The 20425-nt window shown below is 42.1% G+C and overlaps 1 protein-coding gene across 4 annotated transcripts in view; it reads left to right on the top strand.

Annotated features, from left to right (window-relative positions):
• Nucleotides 1–20425, top strand: part of LOC125764838 (potassium voltage-gated channel protein eag) — a 41634-nt gene that overhangs the window by 12209 nt on the left and 9000 nt on the right. For all 4 annotated transcript variants that reach the window (XM_049429460.1, XM_049429457.1, XM_049429458.1 and 1 more), the window contains exons 2-12: nucleotides 4300–5303; nucleotides 8135–8255; nucleotides 8585–8697; nucleotides 9220–9351; nucleotides 15582–15688; nucleotides 16367–16510; nucleotides 16767–16863; nucleotides 16935–17089; nucleotides 17211–17402; nucleotides 17832–17990; nucleotides 18729–18801. In XM_049429460.1, coding sequence (XP_049285417.1) covers nucleotides 5225–5303; nucleotides 8135–8255; nucleotides 8585–8697; nucleotides 9220–9351; nucleotides 15582–15688; nucleotides 16367–16510; nucleotides 16767–16863; nucleotides 16935–17089; nucleotides 17211–17402; nucleotides 17832–17990; nucleotides 18729–18801 — 1372 coding nt within the window. In that variant the 5' untranslated portion in view covers nucleotides 4300–5224. The remainder of the gene's footprint in view (nucleotides 1–4299; nucleotides 5304–8134; nucleotides 8256–8584; nucleotides 8698–9219; nucleotides 9352–15581; nucleotides 15689–16366; nucleotides 16511–16766; nucleotides 16864–16934; nucleotides 17090–17210; nucleotides 17403–17831; nucleotides 17991–18728; nucleotides 18802–20425) is intronic.

Here is a 20425-nt window from a genome sequence, read left to right as displayed (position 1 = left end):
AATGAGCTGCTTTGCTAATGCTTTCGAGGACACATTACGTTCGGTCATTGATCATATCACCGATGAACGACTAAATGACGACCCTTTCGTTCTCGGTGAAGAAAAAGAGATTTTTTTGTTTTTGGGTGTATTCTATAAATATCCAACCGTCTAGCAGTCAATCCCCAAAGGAGGAATTTAACTCTTCACCTAAGAAAGGGTTCCAAAATGAGGACTGTTTAAAGCCGTATAAAGGTGATAATTTGCTACCGGAAAGTGTCGTTATCCATCAAACGTAATAAACCAAAGCGATGGTTGTTACCACGATCAAATTGAGCGCTGATCACAATGCAATCTCATCTTGTTTATGGCATCGGGCTCTTTTCGGGGAAGTCGGTCAACCGTACACCGGCATTCTGCCTTCATTAGGGACAATGTATTGACCGTAATGTAGAGGAAGAAAAAAGAAAACCCTTGCTCCTTTTGTGTTGTGTTTTGGTGTACGGTTCCTTTCACATTCGGGTCCGACCAATAACACTTCCCTTTAATGTCGCACTGTTCGATTATGCACGCGGAACGAAACAAAAGGTCAACGTTTCTGCCTGTCATGCTCCCGGTCGATGGTTATTCTAGAGGAAAGGGATGAAGATAATGGAAGAGGATGAAGAGAGGGGGTGGGGGGTGTTCCGGTTCGATTTTGTAACCCATCTAAACCCCATTCCGAAGCACAATCAAGATAATCTGAATATCGATTTTAAGCCCCGCCATCCACTCACGAATAGTGAAGATTCGATCCGATGTGTGAGACGGTTTTTGTTTTCATTCTGTCACATGACTTTTATCGCATCGAATTGTTTTCAGCTCATCTTCTTTTCTTGATATTTTTTCTTTTATTTTGAAGTATTCTGCTCTTGCTTTTTTTTCTTATCCGTGCGGCTCACTAACAGCGCCACACACATTTGCTGCCGCCACAGCGCACAGGAAAGAGGGAGCGCACAAATTGATGGAGAATGAAATCATCCTATGATGCGACGCCCGATGACGACGCTGACTGAGAACGCATGACTATTTCATGCCGTACGAATGAACGGTTCGCACTTTTGGACGGGGGTGGGGGCGAGTCAGATTGAATGCAGACGCCCCTGCCGTAGGAAACATTCCGAACTGTGTACCGCCGTGGCGCCATTGTTGAACGTGAAAGATTTCCTGGATTTATCATTGGTAAATAGCCGGAAACCCGATTCTCGATCGTTGTCCGCCAGCCGGATAGTAAAGGGTGGAAATAGGACTAGGGGATGGGGTGAGGGTAGGAAGAAGGGTTAAGGAACAGGGAATCTATCATTATGTGCTCCGTGCATCTGATGGACCGACTGGCGACACCGACCCGGCGACAACGGTGGCGTCAAACGATTACCATGCGGTATAGAGTGTGTCGTGTCTCCGTAAGCTGGCAATTAATTTTGCAATTATAGCAAACTCTCATCGTCCTTGCGCACAGGCAAAGCTTAGTAGTGGCTGCACCGTGGGATGCCTTCCCGGCTAGCCGGAATCGGCAGGAAATCGGTTCGTTTGATTGGAAGTGATCGAATTGTGGTAGGTTTTGGTCGTGTGCGCTTTTCATCGCATCCCAATCTGGATGCATTGCAATACGAGCGGCACTTAAGAAGGGGATTAACATGTTTATCAATCCTTCGTACATCGGTGATTAATTCACTGATCTGACAATTAAGAATTCATGCGTATGTTCTCTGGTGCTCTGTTCTGGTGGAAGTTTTAATAGTTGTTCGGTTTTAATGTGCTTTTAAGCATTTTAATATTTAAATAAAATATTCATTAATATCAGTAAATTAATGTTATAAGTAGTTTAAGAATAAAAGCAATATATAAATCAAAACAGCATGCGCTCTACCATGGGATTTACCATGAATTAAGTGTGTATTTACCTCGGCTTCATCTACTTAATCTCTCAATCGCTTAATCTTCGTGTACAGCATTATTTACTACGGCTTCAAAAGAGGAAACTATACAAAACTTTTAACAACTTTATTCCATTTCTACACATTACGTGACACCTTGCCTTAAAGGCAACATTTGCGTTGCTCGCTTTAGTTTTCCGCAAGCTTAACTCAATCATGCTCCTTCAGGTACATCTCTTTCTATCAACCGAAGTATATATATTTAGATCAGCAACCAGCACCATGCGCTTTGAATAGCCCCACAGTACGGTGTACGCTTGGAGTACTGGTTTATAAATAACGTAACCCCTCTATTTATATCGCATCCTTTGCTGTACGGGAAGCGGGATCCATAACAACAGGGCAAGGATTCACTCATTCCGACCGCTTGATGATCTCATATATACCCTTGTTACACACAGACACTAGCGTGCTTGGTTGGTTTGATGAATAGAGGCGTGGATTTTATGCTCACGCTTGCACACTACCGGCGGGAGCATCTTGCAATGAGGGCCCTCCCGTTTGGGCTGAATAATTCAAAACGGTCGAAATTCTCGTTTTCTTTTTTTCGCCTTCCTTCCTCCCCCGTTTTACGATGAAACATTAGAATCAGTTCCAACACTTACTTCATTTCGAGGCTTACCATGAGCTTTAATGATAGTTGGGAAGCCGCGTGCCACACAGGAAAGGTGGCCATTAAGAGCTAGAAAGCTATCCTTATATTTTCTTCCTCTTTTTTCCAGGTTGGGAGGGAAATTATGAAACGGGAACATGGGATAAGGCAGCTTGGGCAATCTATTCAGGAGCAGTAAAACTTCAATTAAAGTGTATGTGCTGCCAGGTTTGGTGGTGCTAGTTAGTTTCACTCTCATTCGGTGCTATTGCTGTTCCAGAAGGAACCCCAACAGAGCATTTATGTGTATCCTCCCAACGTCCCTGGCACCCATCCACCACCGCGAGCGAGCAGCGTTCTTCAGGTGAAGGAGCAGAAATTTGCATAAATAAGCCTCAAGGAAAAATTTATGGCACACTGGGATGGATTTATGGATGCCTAGTGGTGTTTGTGGGGCTGTTAGAGGACGAAACACCAAAACAAAACCAACCAAAAAAAAAAAAGGTTATACACTCGCTTCCCGCGTGTAGGTATGCTTCTTAATAGCGAGCCACCAGGCGCAAAAGGGATTGCCCTGGTAAGTATTTGATTTTCAAATGACCGTGAGTTTACCCGCGGTAAGGTCGCCGCGTTACGGCTTTGGTCACGGGGCCAGGTCACGCGGAAGCCAGCAATGATTGTCCTTTTTTGTTGTGCGAGTGTGTGTGTGTGTTTGTATGTTGGCCTTAGTACACTCCTCCACACATGCGGCGCGGTGACCTCAATCAATCACATATGCGCCATATTAACGGTTTGCATGAGTCGGCCGAAGGTTGTTGGTTGGCCACCCCCCCACGGGGTAGGTTAGTGTGTCGCTACTGTATGATGTTGTCGAGGCGATAATTCCCGGAAGGTTCAATGGAACGACCTTCTCCATATGGGGAACGTTAGGGATTTTACAACTAAACTTTTGTGAAAAAGTGAACATACATAGAGTGTACGGTCGCACACAATGAATGTCAACGAGATTGCTGTTCCTTTTTCTGCTGAATGACACGGTGAATGTAAATTCAAATGAAGGACCTTCTAATTAGATGTCCGTTCCAGAAAAGCGTTCTGTACGGTGGAGCACCATTGAAAGCGTTCTCTGATTATTCAATGTTACAAAGTCTTTTACATACTGAAAGGAAGGCTTTGATGAATTGCTATTGGGTTAATAAAGGTGGTGTTTCAAAATGGTACCAAGGATCTAGGACTGGACGTGTACGAAACGAAGGTGAAAGTTGTTCTGCAACATTTTCGGAAGCATTTAATACTAGCCTTTTTAACGACACTAAAACTGAATAATTATTATTTCAAATAGCAATTTTAATTTTGTGTCTTTGGTTTATATAACAGAAAATTATGCAAAAAATGTTTTTAATATCAAAAGTCAATTCTAACAATTGTTAAAAAGCTATATTGCATACTTTTAGGCGTGAGATTGGAAATATGACTGATCGTGTGTTATGGCGCGAATATCGAATTAATGTGCTAAAGGACTAAATAATGATCCTTATATGTTAAATAACAATAAATAAATAGCTAATTATTGTGCTTACATAAAACGCATTAACCGTTTCTTTACAGTACCCTTAGTATTGCATACTTTCAGGCGTTGCGAATCTAAACTACAATGAATTATCATCGCATTTCCTTTTTTTCCATCTATAGGACAAAAAGCAATTCATATTAATAAGAGCAAAAAAAAAACAATATTTTCCCCTTTCACAGGAAAAATAGCTTTCAATGTATGAAATGAGATACAAAAACGAATTAACTACCAAGTGGTACGATTGGAGCTAAGATAGTGATGTAGTGCTTATGGTGCAAGTGTGTCCCTATCGCATTCCCCACAGTGAACGTGTTGCAGTGTTCATCGCGTGCATCCTGATTCCGATCGCATCGCCTCCCCTACCTTCAGCTCCATTACCCAGGCAGTGGATATCGATCAGTGAATGTAAATTCGATGCAAAAGTGCACCATACATCGTGCAGATATAAATTCAAGTGTGTAAGAAAAACCAGAGTGCCATGTGAGTGTGATTCTGTCTGTGTGACGGTGTTTGCGGAAGGTATGATTGCGGAATAATTGCACTACCGAAGGTGGGGCAGTCCGAACATGTACGCGTGGGTGAACGTCCTGTTCAGCAGCACCGCAAGTCTACCCGACATCGGTGGTGCCACCGAACCGACCAGATCGCGGAGTGTTCTCGGTGGATACGCGTGAGGCATATATGTGCTGTATATATGGGTGTATGTGCGTGTATGTGCTTTGAAGGAAAATTAAAATATAAGCAGAATTAACGGGCAGTGAAAAACGAAAGGAAACAAAAAAAAACGAACAACAAAATCCTTCAGGCTATTGCAATCGGCGAGTCAGTAAGGGTGAAGCAGTTCCTTTCAACAACGAAGTGTTTGATTGTGCTCAGCAGTGGTGGTGGTGGTGGAGACGACGGCAAGCTTCCTAAGTGGCGGGTGGCTGGTTGGGGGCTAGCTGTTTGGGGCAGTATGCTCATCCGCGGTTGGCCGTGGTGTGGGCACTGTTGATAAGAATCGATCGAAGTGAATCGAGTGCTCATCGTGTGCGATACGGTGTAACGGCAACATAGACACGCTGGCAACACTGCACCCCCGCTGACCGACGTCCCCCTGCCACGATGCCCGGTGGACGGCGGGGGCTCGTTGCTCCCCAGAACACGTTTCTGGAAAACATTATCCGGCGTTCGAACTCGCAGCGTAAGTACCGAGTGTAGCACGGCATTTGATTGTACACTTTTCCCACGGATTTTCCACCACCACAACCGCTGTAATGATATTCAGGGAAGGAAGGACGATTTTCCGCTTACTCTCTTGCTCTGTCCCCTCGTCACTACGTAACTAAAGAGCAGCGTTTCAATGAAAGCAGCAGCGGTAGCAACATTGGTCAATATGCTCGTCCTAAATAAATGGCCACACTCTGTGTTTGCGCGTGGAAAGGGAATCCCGATGGACACATAGAAAAAGAGAGAGAAAGGGAGAGAGTAGTGTTGAAGGCCACACAATGAAGAAAGGGTGAACGAACGAAGGTGTTGAGGGGAGGGAAGGGTGGAGGGAGTGAAATTCAACACACCGTACTCCATGGTTTTGTGGCCACCCGGACTGGCGACGAAAGCAACGCTTTTATGGCAGCTACTCTTTGCCTTTCGTCAGCTTTTCTTGACACCCATGGGTGAGGAAAAATCAAATCATTCGTCCACCAACCAACCCCAACCAACGGTAGTGGGACGAAGAAACACCCGAAATAATGGCCAAGTGGTGTGAAGCTGTACACTTTTTTCCGATAGTAAAGCGCATCGTTCGATTTCGAGCTTTCTTCGGTGCAGGGGAATTTCTGTTTTCTGTTCCACGTGTTTGTTTCTGTGTGTTGGTTGGTATGTTTGTTTAGGTGACGGATTGCCGTTAAGAAGCTGGTAGTAGGATTTCCTGCTGAGTTGGAACAAATGTTATGCCAACTCACACAAACATACACACACACACATGCCACACCAAAGCGGGGCGGGGGAAAAGTGTTGAAATTGGAGTAAAATTTTTGTGGAACATGATGCTCTAAAACTTATCGCTACTGTTGGTCGTAGGACATAGCTGTGAATTGTATAAATATTAAGACGAAGGAGTTGTTAGATTAAATTTTACATACTGTCTAATGGAATTCTTTTATTGTCCTGTCGATGGTCCTTTGCATTTGATAGCAAAACTAAGCAACAATTAATATTAAGCAATATTATTATTAATTCATATTAGCAAGAAGCTTGCACAATGTTTCCATACAAAATGCGCTAGCAAATTACAAACAGCAAATTACTTTCAGTCGTAACCGTAAGAGTCATTTTTAACGATGTTTTTGTTCTTTTTCTTGAAGACATGTCTTCAATGTCTTTGAAATGTACCATTAAAATATAGACTTATGTGTTTTGTCATAATTGTATTATGTTGGAGTCACTTGAAGAGCTTTTTATTCAATTAGAATATTTACTGCCAAAAAATACTGCCCGAATAAAATTTACTGCATACATTCAACCGTAACAAATTTAACAGTCAAGTCAACAGTCTCCTGTCTTCTTTGGAAACATTTACTCTTTATAGGATAGAAAATAAATCAAACTTTTTCATTACTAAACCTATGTATTGATTCATGTTTATTGTTTATATGGCGCATTATCACATACACAACTCTGCTCTCGACCGAATGCGATGAAATATTAATAATTGCAAGGAGCTTGTTAATATCGATGTCATTTATTATTGAAATTTTAAGCATCCAATCCAAACATTACAATTTTGCACTTAAAAATGAATAAACAGCTTCCATTAGTACCATCCACTAGCAACCAGAGCAGTTGTTATTACTATCAAAACGAACGGAAAGCAATTCTAAACCAGATGCTCTGGAATTCATACTGCCTGACAGGATGATAATTTCCCCGTTTGGAAAGCGGCTCATCACGGCACCAACGGGGGCGCGGTGGGCAATTCAACATTTTATGAACAATAGCTTTTCTGGAGGAGAAAGTCTGTTCTGTTTTTCGAATTGACTGTGGGTGTTGGATGTTTTTTTTTGTTGTATTATCCTTGTTCCGTACGGTTTTTGAAGCATTCCATCATCATTACAAATATCGAGCGTAGCACACTCCTGTTTTGCAGGGAGCTTTCGACGAGAGCAACGCTTCCAGCGTTGAAGTGGACGATCCCATCGGTTGAAGGATGCTTGTGTTGAATGTTTTTGCATAAATCAATCAACGTGAAGAATGTGTTCGCCTCGGTTCGGTACGGTTGATTTGGTATGCGGTGGGCAGTAGTGATAAGGAATTTGCAAACAATCAACTGACGAGGGCTCTTTACTGTGCCGTTGTTAGAGCTTGACAGCTGGAGCTTTATTAAATAAATGCAATGAAAATATGAGATCGTGAAGCGTTTTTGTGGAATGCGGGCGATGGAGGGAGTCCAATTGTTAAAAGAATGTTCTCGGGCTCGTGTAGCAAACTACAAGCAACTAAATAGTATAAAGATATACCATTAAAATTGTATCTCTAGAAAAGATAGATTCATGAAATTAACAAGATGTAATTACTACGGTGATTGCATACATTTAGGAGTTCCATCATTCATTCAGGTGCTCAATAGTTTGCTTAGTGTGAAATTTTTTAATCTATATAGTTTGTAGGCATTGTTAAAACATTCTGAGTTCCAGATGTTTGAGGTCCTTGATGAGTTCGTCCAAAAATACCAAGATAGTTCCCCATCATCTTGCTGGTTCTGATGTTACTGATCTCTGCGTTTGGTCCAATATCCTTTATTATTTTCTTTGTCTGTACTACTATCAACCACTTTGCTCTCCTAAGGCGTAACTCTCTTATTCCGAAACGGCATAGCTAAGTAAGATTCTGAAGTTAATTACAGTAAATCAGTTTAGCACATCTTGTCTATCTTCAATCTCTTACTCGGCACGTGTTTGTTTGTAACGTTGCAAAACTTTATCCAGAACATTCAAACCTAATCTAAACTGTTCCCACTATTTGCTTTCTTTTCAGCGGATAGCTCCTTTCTGTTGGCTAACGCTCAAATAGTTGATTTCCCCATCGTGTACTGCAATGAGGCCTTCTGTAAAATTAGCGGCTATAATCGTGCTGAAGTTATGCAAAAGTCATGCAGGTAAGACAACTCAGCTCAGCTGTGACCTGAGTCACAATGGGCCAAAGCACCATCGCAAAAGTTGAATGGCAGCGAGAAAGAAAGAAAGAGTGAAACATAGGAAGAACTAACGCAACATCCTTAAAATACCTGGCTAATGCCTAATACTTTCAGTAGTGTGTTCTATGCACTTTCCTCTTTCTCTCGTGTCCATTACTCTTGTGAGGTATTACACGGCTGCACCGTGTTCGTCCGATGTTTTGCCGGGCAACGGCTAAGTTACTCACGGACCGGAATCCGATTTACCACATATCTCATTCGCTGGGTTTCCGTTTGTATTATCACATTAGGTGCGGCTTCATGTACGGCGAGCTGACGGAGAAGGAGACGGTGGCCCGGGTGGAATACGCGCTGGAACACCAGCAGCACGACCAGTTCGAGGTGCTACTCTACAAGAAAAACAGTACGTATCAGCCTAACTCCGCTCTCCTATGCATTCCACGGCATCAATGGATCTTTGGCCGCAAGTACTGTGGCCCGCGACAATAGCCAAACATAGCCGCAGAGCTTAACTCTTGATCCAATTAAGTTCGGTTTTGATCGATATGCGCTGGAGTATTTGCGATGATTAATGAAGGCACCTCCTGCGTTCCATGGCTGTGCGGCTGGTTCGATGGGTTCAGGTGCGCCATCAACCTGCTGTGTCATGGTCGATGACTATTTAAAAAAAAACGCCTTCGAGGAACCCCGAATGTTCGAGTGCGTTTCCACCCAGAATCGATCGGTGTTTGGACGCCCGTTGTTCGCAATCTTGCCGTAGGAAATTGAATGCCGGCGTGCTGAGAGACGCGTGTCATTACCACCATTAGGCGTCAACGTCTAATGACCATTTTCGTCCTGCCACATGGTGTTGCGCCGTAGGGCAAGTTGGTAGGATCCGGCTATACTAATGCTCTTTACGTTTTTCGGTACTTCCGCATCACAGAAACACCACTATGGCTCCTGCTCCAGGTTGCTCCCATTCGCAACGAACGGGATTTGGTTGTGCTATTTTTGCTGACGTTTCGGGACATTACCGCCCTCAAGCAACCGATCGACAGCGAGGACACGAAAGGTGGTAAGTATTTACAACGTTCGGTGGGTAATGGGAAGCGAGGTTGAAGGGAAAGAAACCCAAAATGAAAGGGTAAAGGACGATTTGCTCCTCATTGGAACATTCGCCAATTCTGAGAACTTCTTTGAAATACGGAAAAATGAAAGAAAACACAAAACCATCATCCAAACAACATCATCCATCATGTGAAGCTCTCACGGCAATGTTGGAATGGATTGCAAGATTAGATAATGTATGTCTCCCGAACGGCGACGAAGCATCCCACAAGATGAGACAAAAAGCTGATAAAGTTTTTTTTTATTCTTCAAAATTTGCTCTACTTGCACACCAATTGTCAACTCGTTCGTGATAATGGTCACGATTCTTTTCGTGCACTGGCAGACATGACATTATCAGAAGGAAAGCATGAACAAATTATCATCGTTTCTAATTGGAGCAAAATTGATCAGTGGACGTACGAGAAAGGGGCCAATTCGTACTATTGTATACTTTGTGTTTTCTTTTATGTTTCATTAGGTTTTAATTGATCTTGTGTTGGAAAAAAAAACATTTCTTCCCTCTTTGTTACTTCCACTTATTTTTAATGGAACAAGCGCTGTTCGTAACTACTTTTACTTTTTACAAAAAAAAACAACTTTTCTCTTCCTGTGCTTCGCTTCGGTTATTCTATTCGATACTTTCTCTCTTTCTTCCTTTTCTTTGTACGCAAAAGCAGTTCTTGGTAAGTGTTGGATTTTTGGTTCGGCCCACATTTTTTGCCTTCTACCTTTCTACTTTGTTTTTCACTGTTTTGAGAGTTGATTATAATGTTCTCTCTTTTTTAAATATTTTTTTTTATTTACTGCTTGCTTAATCGCGCTATCTTTACTAAGATTGCTTTAGTATTGTGAAACAGTTTACATTGTGTTTACTGCCTTTCTCTTTCTCTTAGTATGTTCTTTTTTTATACCGCACTTACTACGCTGTGGAATAGTTTGTATAGAACTTTACAGCATTTCATGCTTTTTCCATACCACCACCAGCGAGCTTTAAATTCAATTTCAAAACAAACAACTATTTTCACACAACCCTGTAATTAAGTTTACAGCTGACGAACTACAAAAGTTTTCAATAATTTTAAGCAAAAACCCTTCCGGTTTTAATGCCTAAATAAAAAGCGTAACCTGACAAGGGAAAACAGCGATGTAAACCGGTAAAATCCCGCATCCCACAGGAATTGTAGGAAGTGAAATTTTTCCTGCCGTCACATTAAACATGGCATTAAATTAGCTCGGGCGAATAAATTAATTCCCGTCAACTGAGCGTCGTACCGAGCTACGCGCTTGACATTTGCACGGCACGATGTCGAACTGTTGGCAAAACTTTGCAAATAGGAAATTGGAGCTGAACCGTTTGGAACCATTCCGTACCGTACAGCTTCCGGGTGACTTTCTTCGGGTGGGTTTTTTGGTTAACTTTTGCCGGTAGAAAACTTACGCTTACATTACCGGGTGTTCACCGGGTGGTATTGATTGTTTGCCGGAACGGACCAAGAAGCTACACCGGTGGAGAAAAGGGTAAAGCTAAAACGTCATGCTTGACGAACGAACACCGGCTAAGAGGGTTGTGTTGAAAGAGACTTAGCAGCGATTAACTTAGTGTTAGCAAGATAAGTTTTAAACAATCGATGCGTTTAATTTTTGTTTTGCTACTTGCATATTGTGGACTTACATCGCTTGAAACATCTTTACTATCGTCGTTATGACGTGAGTTTCTTAATTACGCCGCTAAGAAAACATTCTCGAAACACACTAATTGTAGTAGAAGGTCTCTCTTTCTTTTTGTCATAAAGACAAGTAAGGTCATGCCGGCCATTTCCAGCTCATCAGACTTATTTGTACCATGAAACTGGATAGTCAGTCTTTCCAATAGGGGCGCTATTCGGTTGGGATTTGATACCAGGTTTTGCCCTGTAAAACCATCGCTAGATGACATACCTTGCACTTTACTGATTCTTGAAACATTTATTAGATGACCCATTCGTTAATAATTATTGCAACTATTACCATCCCAATAAATGAGGCAATTTGTTACTACACCAAAACGCCGGCAAGTATGCAATTGGCATGTTAAAATATCCCTTTTCCTATCCTGGGTTGAAACTTTCCTTCCGTTGAAAGAAATGGCAACACACCATTGACAATAAATAAATCGTCCCGAGTACTACAGTAACAAACTACTCGACCGACTCAAAAACAAAGCACACAAAACTTTGACTTATGCGCGTTTCGATGCCATTTTGAGAAGTTCCTTGCTCACCATAGAAGTAGGACCGAAACGCAAAAAAAAACATACACTCATAAACAATGTTATTTTCGTTGACTGTCAGTTTGTGAAGACGAAGAAAAATACGTTCTACCACTTCCATTCTTGTACGGTTTTGAGGAAAACGAAGGTTCCCATTTTTAGCACCACTAAAACGGAAATTGTGTAAGCTCGACGTTAAACGCTCGTGCTTTCGCTTTCACGTTTTGAGTGGCATTATTGTTTTTGGGTCGTACACAAAACGATCCGATTGTTGCACTGATCCGTGTAGGGCAGCAACAAGTTTCCGAACGAGGGGTAGCCGATCAAGCCAACTGTCAAGAAGTAACCGCGTGCGCGTATTGGCAATAAGTCAATATTTGATGGGTAGCCCCATTGTATATTGGTTCCCCACTGTGTTGATGATGTGTTTTGCTGCTTTAAAAAAACCTCCTCTGTGGGAGACTCGTGTGAGAATGGCACGTTGGGACTGATGTAGAATTGGTGTTGAATATGATTCTCGTTTCCATCACAGTGCAGACGCTTGCAGTTGCATGTACGAGGAAATTCCAGTTTGTGGAATGTGCAGCAACAAAATAAATCAGATTGTTTTGGCTGGCAGCTGACCAATTTATGCAACCGTGGGGTACGTTTTGTGTTCGCTTGCAATAAATAAACCGCGGATCCTTTGTGTAGCTTGTGAAAGGTGTACAGAAACCAAATCATCGAATAAATTCCGTCAAAAATGATTTGCAAACGCGATGAATAACTTTGTAAATGTAGACAAAACAAACATCTACATTAAGGAATGGGTAATTTTGTGATGCATTTTGCATCAATTTAGGCGTTTTCTCAGGCAACAACTAACGGTGTGGCTTATGCTATTCAGTTCCTATAACAAAACGCCTAACATTATGCAATGTAGATACAAAAGTTGTTTTTTTGAAACATATTATCCAAACCCCTACCAGCTGGGAACTATTTTCTTCCAACCATTTGTTGCATAATGTGCGCGATTGTGCAAACTAACGTAGCGTACAAATGAAAAGAGTACATTAAAAATGGATGAACAGTCGATTGGAATTCGTTCACACACAGTACAGATACACTGTTGCATTCGAACAACGTGACGTTTGTCAGGATTGCATAAGGAATTTCCCATCTACGCCATCATCAAAAGGAATTGGGCACAATTTTGAAGTGAGTTCCAACCAATGGAAATGGAACGGGGTGTTTTTTGTTGTTGTATCCTTTCCCTCCTTTTGGACCATATCCGAATGATTGGGTGGAAATGGAAATGATGCAACATGCTTCACCCTGAACCGCACACACACACAGACAAACCCCTTCAACACAAATAGCGTCGATGAAGAATCGAACCGCTAAAGCAAGGAGAGAAAAATCGTTAAGACCTTTCTTTCACCCGGAAGCTTGATTTCTTTGTTAATCAAATTTGAATAAGCAATTCTTGATTTTCAGCGCTCAGCGCTCGGTTCAACCGTTTGCACAGTGGAGCCAGTTTAGCTTGATGCTTGGAATTGCCATGATCAACAGGAAATTGTAACCTATCCAAATGTTCCCAACCCACCCTCTCCACTACTAAGGAGGGTTGTGAAGGTGTGGAGGTGATGAGGCGGAAGCAAAAAAGAAAAAAAAAACGTCCCCCCTGATTGTTGATGGCATAATAGCGGGCAACAAAATGGGTGGTGAATGGTGATTTGGGCTTTCGATGCTTGTGAAAAGTGCCAATGGAAAAGGTACCAATCATTCTTTCCGTTTCTGTTTTTGTGTGTGTGTGTGTGTGTGTGTGTCATACTTACTTGTTTGCTCCTTTTTGTTAGTGTGAATTGACAACGATTCTGCAAACAAAACGTCAAACCGAACGTCAAACGGTGAAACATCTTCAACCGGCCACAAGCGGCCCGTACGGAAGTGTGATAGTTTGGTAAAGGAAACCATTCATTCACTCGAACTTGAATCGTATAAATGGAACGTTATGGAATTATTGAAAGGTTGCGAACCCTGAACCTTTTTGTCCGCTGTTTTGAGGCGCACACCCCTAATAACAGGGCACATCTTTGGTACGAAACGCTTATGACAGACCCTAGAGGTCTTGAAGCAACGAAAAAAAGGGGGTGGGAGTGGATGGGGCAAGGGTGTGAAGGGAAGAATCACACCCGGAACGAGGTTACGATTGCTTGTTTCCGAGTGGCAGAAGTGAGTAAACCGAGTGACCAACCAAGCACGGCGAGGAAAACTAACCCCCTCCAATCACCCTTTTGCTTTAACGCGTTTAACCCTTTTATTTCTAGTGGAAAGCTTCTTTTTTTTGGCAACCATTTTGCTGTATTTTCGTTTGTCCGTGAATTCGAAACCATTTCTACCAGGGTCCTTGCGTGTGTGTACCGCTTAATGTGTGCTCGCGTACATTTTTAATGGAAGTGAAGATGATGAGCTTTCACCGTATGACCTTTCACATTTACCTACCGCTTTATGTTTATAGCGAAGTGGAAAACATTCTCCCCAGACCGGTGAGATGTTTGAATCAGGAACGATAATGTTTGAATACAATTACAGGATTATAAGATTATCTCTAAATGCGCAACATCATCGGACCAATGGAAGAGGCGAAATGGGTTTCTTTGAAATTTCTCGAATCGAACGAGTGGGGAGGGGGCGGGCAGGGGTACCATTAATACACATGAAGAACGATGGCTTCTTCGTGCCGCATTTGCCTTTTCTTTGGCCGATGGGTTTTCCTCCACACCCTCAACCCGGCACGTAGCGGTTTTAACGTTGGTGATTGAATTCAAATGAATTTTGATTTTCCACACGTAAACTGAAGACGGGAGTGGTTCCCTGGAACCACACACACACCGGATCTGGGTTTGCGGGTGATGAATAAACATAACGTCGTATAAACATTCGGAAAAGAGATAAACCCAAGCAGAAGATAACAAAAATAACACGTTAAAAGCAAGTCTTATATGTTTATCTTAAAGGATCCCGTATCGGCAAATCGTATCCCAATTCCATTTCATACGCGAAAAACAAAAACCCATTAATCTTATGCTCTTTTAATGATTTGTTGTTTTGGCTTTGCCAACATCGCAAACACTTACCGCACTTCTTCAGCATACAGTAATGGTTTTTGCTGGTCCGCTATTGATTTATGCGCTTGACATAAATTGTACAGTAAAATATCAATTTCACATCCGTGTGAACCGTTCCTTCACAATTGTGTGTTATTTATTACCTCGCAAGTCTTGTTTCAGATGAGATTTTACTGAACTGTAATGTATTTTGATTTTTTCTCTGTATCTCTTTTCGCTCCATACTGTCCATATGCTTCATTTACTCTCAGTAACGAATAGTATCATAAATTTATGGCCTTTACAATCACAATTAAGCTCATTATTGTATATTGGAAGTTCATTCGCTTTTTCCACCTACGGCTTTAAATTATTGCGTGATTTCAAACGCATTCCTACACTGCTATTCATTTTATGGAAACCGAAAGAAGACATCTGCCAAAAAGCACTCACTTTACACTGTTAAACATAAATGTTAACTTGTGCTTATTGGTTGAATAAAGGTAATTTGTTTATCAGATTGCATACTTTCGGGCGTTTCTCCACACATTTACATTTCGCTTGTAAAGAAACACAAAAAAAAACAATTTAAATCACACATTTGTAAGAGCTTTTTAAACAAAATTTGCTTCAGTATCAGGGCCAACATGCTGTAGAAATTTAATATAGAAATCCATCAAAGTTATAGGTCGCTTGTTGCATTTTACCCGTACTGAATTTTGCTTAGGTTTAAGATTCAGCTAATGTTTTGTTCACATTAACAAATGCTAAGCTGCTGAAGTATACTATCATTATTAAATAATGTTTTCCCTATGTCTTCTTCCGCTTAAAACACACACACACACATTCACCGTACAGGACTTTCCAAGTTCGCAAAGTTGGCTCGCTCCGTGACCAGAAGCCGTCAATTCAGTGCACACTTGCCTACGCTAAAGGATCCTACTAAGCAATCAAATCTAGCTCATGTAAGTACCTCCACTGTACGTGTACGTCACTAAAGCACAGGTTGAAGGTGAGATTCCCAGCTGTACGTTTGCTGTCGTCACGCGTTGTCGTCATCGCCATCCATCTAATTTCATATTAAAAGGCGTAGAAAAGGTCCCACGGAAATACTAAACTTTCATACGGTTAGCGGTGCGTACCAGCACCCCCCTTTGCTGGAATGATGGGTATAGCTTTGGAAAAATAAGCACCTCTCCCCGCCCGCACCAAGCTGACCGGATGTGCAGCACTACAGTTTTCGGGGTGCGGGGCAGCACCGATATGCCGACATTATTTATTCAGATGTTTGTTATCAGGGGCGCTTGGTTTATATTACAATTTTAATTTTAAATCATCCATTCCCTTTCCATTCGTGTTTGTTCGGTTCTTAGCGGGTAAGGTTGATTTGAAAGTTTGCAGGAAAAACAAAGCCACAACACTAAGGATCAGACGCCCTTGATAACGGGGGGTTTTTTTTGTAAGTTTTTTGTTGACTGTATCTGGTCAAGCGGTGTTGATGAAGAAGTTTCCATGCCCCACGGCGCACCCCTACTCAACCGTTCTCGAATCGAACTTTTCTCTAATCATCGTTGGTTTTTGGTTGTTTTTTTTTGGTTTGTTTTCTTGTTTGTTTTTATCTTTGCTTTCTACCACTATCGCAGATGATGTCATTAAGTGCCGATGTTATGCCACAGTATCGCCAGGAAGCGCCAAAAACGCCGCCGCATATACTACTGCATTATTGTGCATTCAAAGCAATCTGGGATTGGGTGATATTGTGTTTAACATTTTATACTGCAATTATGGTAAGTACTTACAACGGTAAGAAGATAGCTAGGATAGTAGAAAAATATAGCAAAAAAATAGTATTATTCACCAAGTACAAATTTAACTAAATGTCAAAACTCCAATAAATGTTCCTATTTGCGAACTAATGTCGAAATACATCAACTACATCAAGACCCTTATCACTTTAGAATAAACTGTTGAATACTTGACCGAAGTACAGGTGTCCTGGGAATTGAATACAGAGATCGTAATACATACATCCCTCACTGACAGGTACCATACAACGTAGCCTTCAAGAACAAGACGTCGGAGGATGTTTCACTGTTGGTAGTTGACTCGATAGTAGACGTAATATTTTTCATAGACATCGGTACGTATCATCGTCAGCTGACACACACCCATACCCACCTGTTAATGGCTTACTTCACTTTGGGTTTTTAGTGCTTAACTTTCACACGACGTTCGTCGGTCCGGGCGGTGAGGTCGTTAGTGACCCGAAGGTGATCCGCATGAACTACCTGAAGTCGTGGTTTATCATCGATCTGCTCAGCTGTCTCCCGTACGACGTGTTCAATGCGTTCGACCACGATGAAGATGTAAATTGACAGATTCCCATCTTTGCGGAATGACAATTCGACCCGTCACTGTGCATCGCTAGGTATCTCACACACGTTTCTTTTTCTCCCCAACCTGTCTTTCGCACCTCTACGTTCGCAGGGCATCGGATCGTTGTTCAGTGCGCTGAAGGTGGTGCGTCTGTTGCGGCTCGGACGAGTCGTGCGGAAGCTTGATCGATATCTGGAGTATGGTGCGGCCATGTTGATACTGTTGCTGTGCTTCTACATGCTGGTGGCCCACTGGCTGGCCTGCATCTGGTACTCGATTGGGCGTAGTGATGCTGACAATGGGGTAAGCGAGGGTAACAACGAAATGGAAAACAATTAACCCATCAACCGGCACCACCTGTGGCAATTCTCAGCTCCATTACCTTGGCAAAACCACTCCCAAAGCAGTACGCGACCACCGTGTGTGTGTGGGGCGGAAATTAGAAAATTAAAAATACTCCATCCTTCCTACCCGAACAACCACAAAACGGTTGTAGTTTTGCAATTGCATACCGACGGTTTCCGTCTGGTACGGGGTCTTCCTTTCATATGCACCCATGTACAACAATGGTGCAACGATGCATGGGAAAATCAAATCCCACACAAAAGCGGGGGCACAGGCCAATGTTCCGGGGGGCTCGTTCACTACCATTCGATCGCTAACATTTTACACATATTTGAACATGTAAAGCTAAATGCTCTCCCTCTCTCTCTCGCCTTCTTCCCGCAACAGGTACAGTACAGCTGGCTCTGGAAGCTGGCCAACGTTACCCAGAACCCGTACTCCTACATCTGGTCGAACGAGTCCAATGCACCGGAGCTGGTGAATGGTCCGTCGAGAAAAACGATGTATGTTACGGCGTTGTACTTCACCATGACATGTATGACATCGGTAAGCAAATTAAACTATTGATCCATCCAAAACCCGTGCTGTGCTGGGACATCCTACTGTCTGTCTATCAAAGCGTGCAAAACGGTCGGTTGTGAAGCCCGCATCCAGGAGGATAGGTTCTTGGGGAACGCATTACAGTGCTCCCACGATGCTTCCAACGTACATCATCACCTCGGTTGCACGGTTCCACAGAGCTGCGAGATAACCCTGGCCGTTGAGTGCCGTCGGTTTTGTATGCCAAATTGAATCGTGCACTCCCTCGGGCATATACGGGCCTCCTGTCATCTCATCGTCCACTGCGTCATTGTGTGTATTCTGGATCGGGTGGAAGTTTAACCAATTTGGTTTGCCTTCAGTCGGGCTGGGTTTTTTTACACCATTCTTGCGACGAGATCCTGTGTTCTATTTTCAGCAAACCGACGATGACTGTCCCGTGTGAAGAGTGGACACGAGTGGGCGATTAGTGGGCGCCACCAGGATCTAAAGTGTATGATTGACATCAGCAAGCGATAGGCTTAGGACATCGGACTATTGCTGCATGAATGACTCCGATAATATAATTCTAACTCGTGAACTTTTCTCTTCTCTTTTCCTATTCTTTATCTCCCGCTCACTCGCCTTGTCTCCCATCCTGACCGCTTTTAATGGCCGTTGGCTATCGATTACTGTCCAAAATTTGCCAAACATTCTACCGAACCTTGCATCACACACGCACTCCTTCTACCCTTACCCACCCAGGTCGGATTCGGAAACGTTGCTGCCGAGACGGACAACGAGAAGGTATTCACTATCTGCATGATGATAATTGCAGGTGCAGTGTTCTACGTTCCGTTGCCACGTCCTGTTGTTTGATTACTGTTTTCACCGTTTTGTCGTATGCCAAGGCCCACCATCGCCCATGTTATCTGTTGTTTATCCGAAGCTCAACTCGTTCGAGCTTTTTTTTTATGTGTGTGTGCGATTGTGTCCAGCGATGCTGCACAGCTTCTCCACAGTGTGGCTTGTCCCTGCGTAGATTATCTTTTAGTTATTTGTACCAAAAACACATAGGATTTCGCTTTTCCATTGGATTTGCTCTAAAACACAGCAAAAAAGTAGCCGACCGCTAACTACAAAAAAAAAACAGAAAATCTACTTCTACATAATTCCCACTACCTTTCCAGTTCTTTCACACCTTCAGCTTACCCTATGTCCTATGTTGGAGTCGGCTTACTTTCTGCTTTACTCGCGCTAAGCTAACGTTTTATCTACTGTAAAGCTCTTTTCGCCTCTGGTGTGAGCGTTGTATCGCTACGTGTTTCTGCAGTATTTTCATTTGCTTTTTTCGGTTTCATGTTCTTTTTTTTTAGTTTTCGTTATCTGTTCTATGTTATACGCTGAAGCAAGCGTTTTTTAATTTAATCTTCTTGCAATATAAACACTTGTTTTAAGTGTACTTTAAATCTTCCAAGCTTTTTCATATCTGTCATAAGCCAAAAAGAATAAGCCTACCAAAAACAAATCGTTTTAATGTTTATTTAGTTTTATGTTTTGTATTGCTTTCATTTTTATCGTTTCAATCATATGTGGTAATTTTCACTAGTTTTGTGTTTTTTCTTCACTTTCTTAAAAGTTTTAAAGCTTTATGTTTTCGGTTTTATAATTCACCTTTCGTTTAGTTCTCTACATCTATTTTTGTTATAGGTTCTTAAACTATTCTTATTTTGTTTTAATTTACAAAACTAGTCCTAGTTTCTATTCTTTACTTGTTAAATTTATCGTTAAGTAACTTCAACTTTCTTCATCTACTTCTTTGTTTCACCGTTAATACTCTAAAATTTTAAACTAGTTTTTTTTCATTTCGTGTTTTTCTAGTTCATTTTCTAAAATAAACTCTTTATGTTTCTTGTTTCACAAAATGACATTTTAAAGTGCTGTTTTAGTTTCTTTAAAATAAAACTTTATTCGATTGGCAGAGCAAAAGCAATATACCCTCACCGGTGCGCGTGAACTATTTTTTCTCACCACGTGTGTGTGTGTGTGCGTTCGCGCTGTGCGTGTCAAGTGCAAGTGTATCCATGTTAGCACACAGCCCGCTGCACATCGCATTAGCTTTAACTAGATAAAACAGGGAAAACCGAACCTTTAGTTTTTGCTAGAAATAACACACCTCTCTACTAACCATCAGCACACCACCGAATCATAAATTAAATGTACCAGCAACAGTCGTTCTGTTTCGTGCTCCCGTCACCTTTTGTGCGCCTTGTGACCTTTAAACTACGTGTCACGTGCACGCGTGTGTGTTTCTGTGTTTGCCAGAAAGCTTTCCTCTCGTTTTCTTATTTTATCTCCTGTACAACATAAAATTCTTTTTTATTCCACCCTCCCCGCGCGCTATCCATTGGGGAGGAAAAGATTTATTATGTTCATCTGGTCTTCCGCTGTGGCATTTAAAA

Source organism: Anopheles funestus, chromosome 2RL (genome assembly GCF_943734845.2).
Source record: "Anopheles funestus chromosome 2RL, idAnoFuneDA-416_04, whole genome shotgun sequence".
Classification (NCBI taxonomy): Eukaryota; Metazoa; Arthropoda; class Insecta; order Diptera; family Culicidae; genus Anopheles; species Anopheles funestus.
The sequence above is the reverse complement of the archived record's forward strand: the minus strand, read 5'-3'. Positions and strand labels throughout refer to the sequence as shown.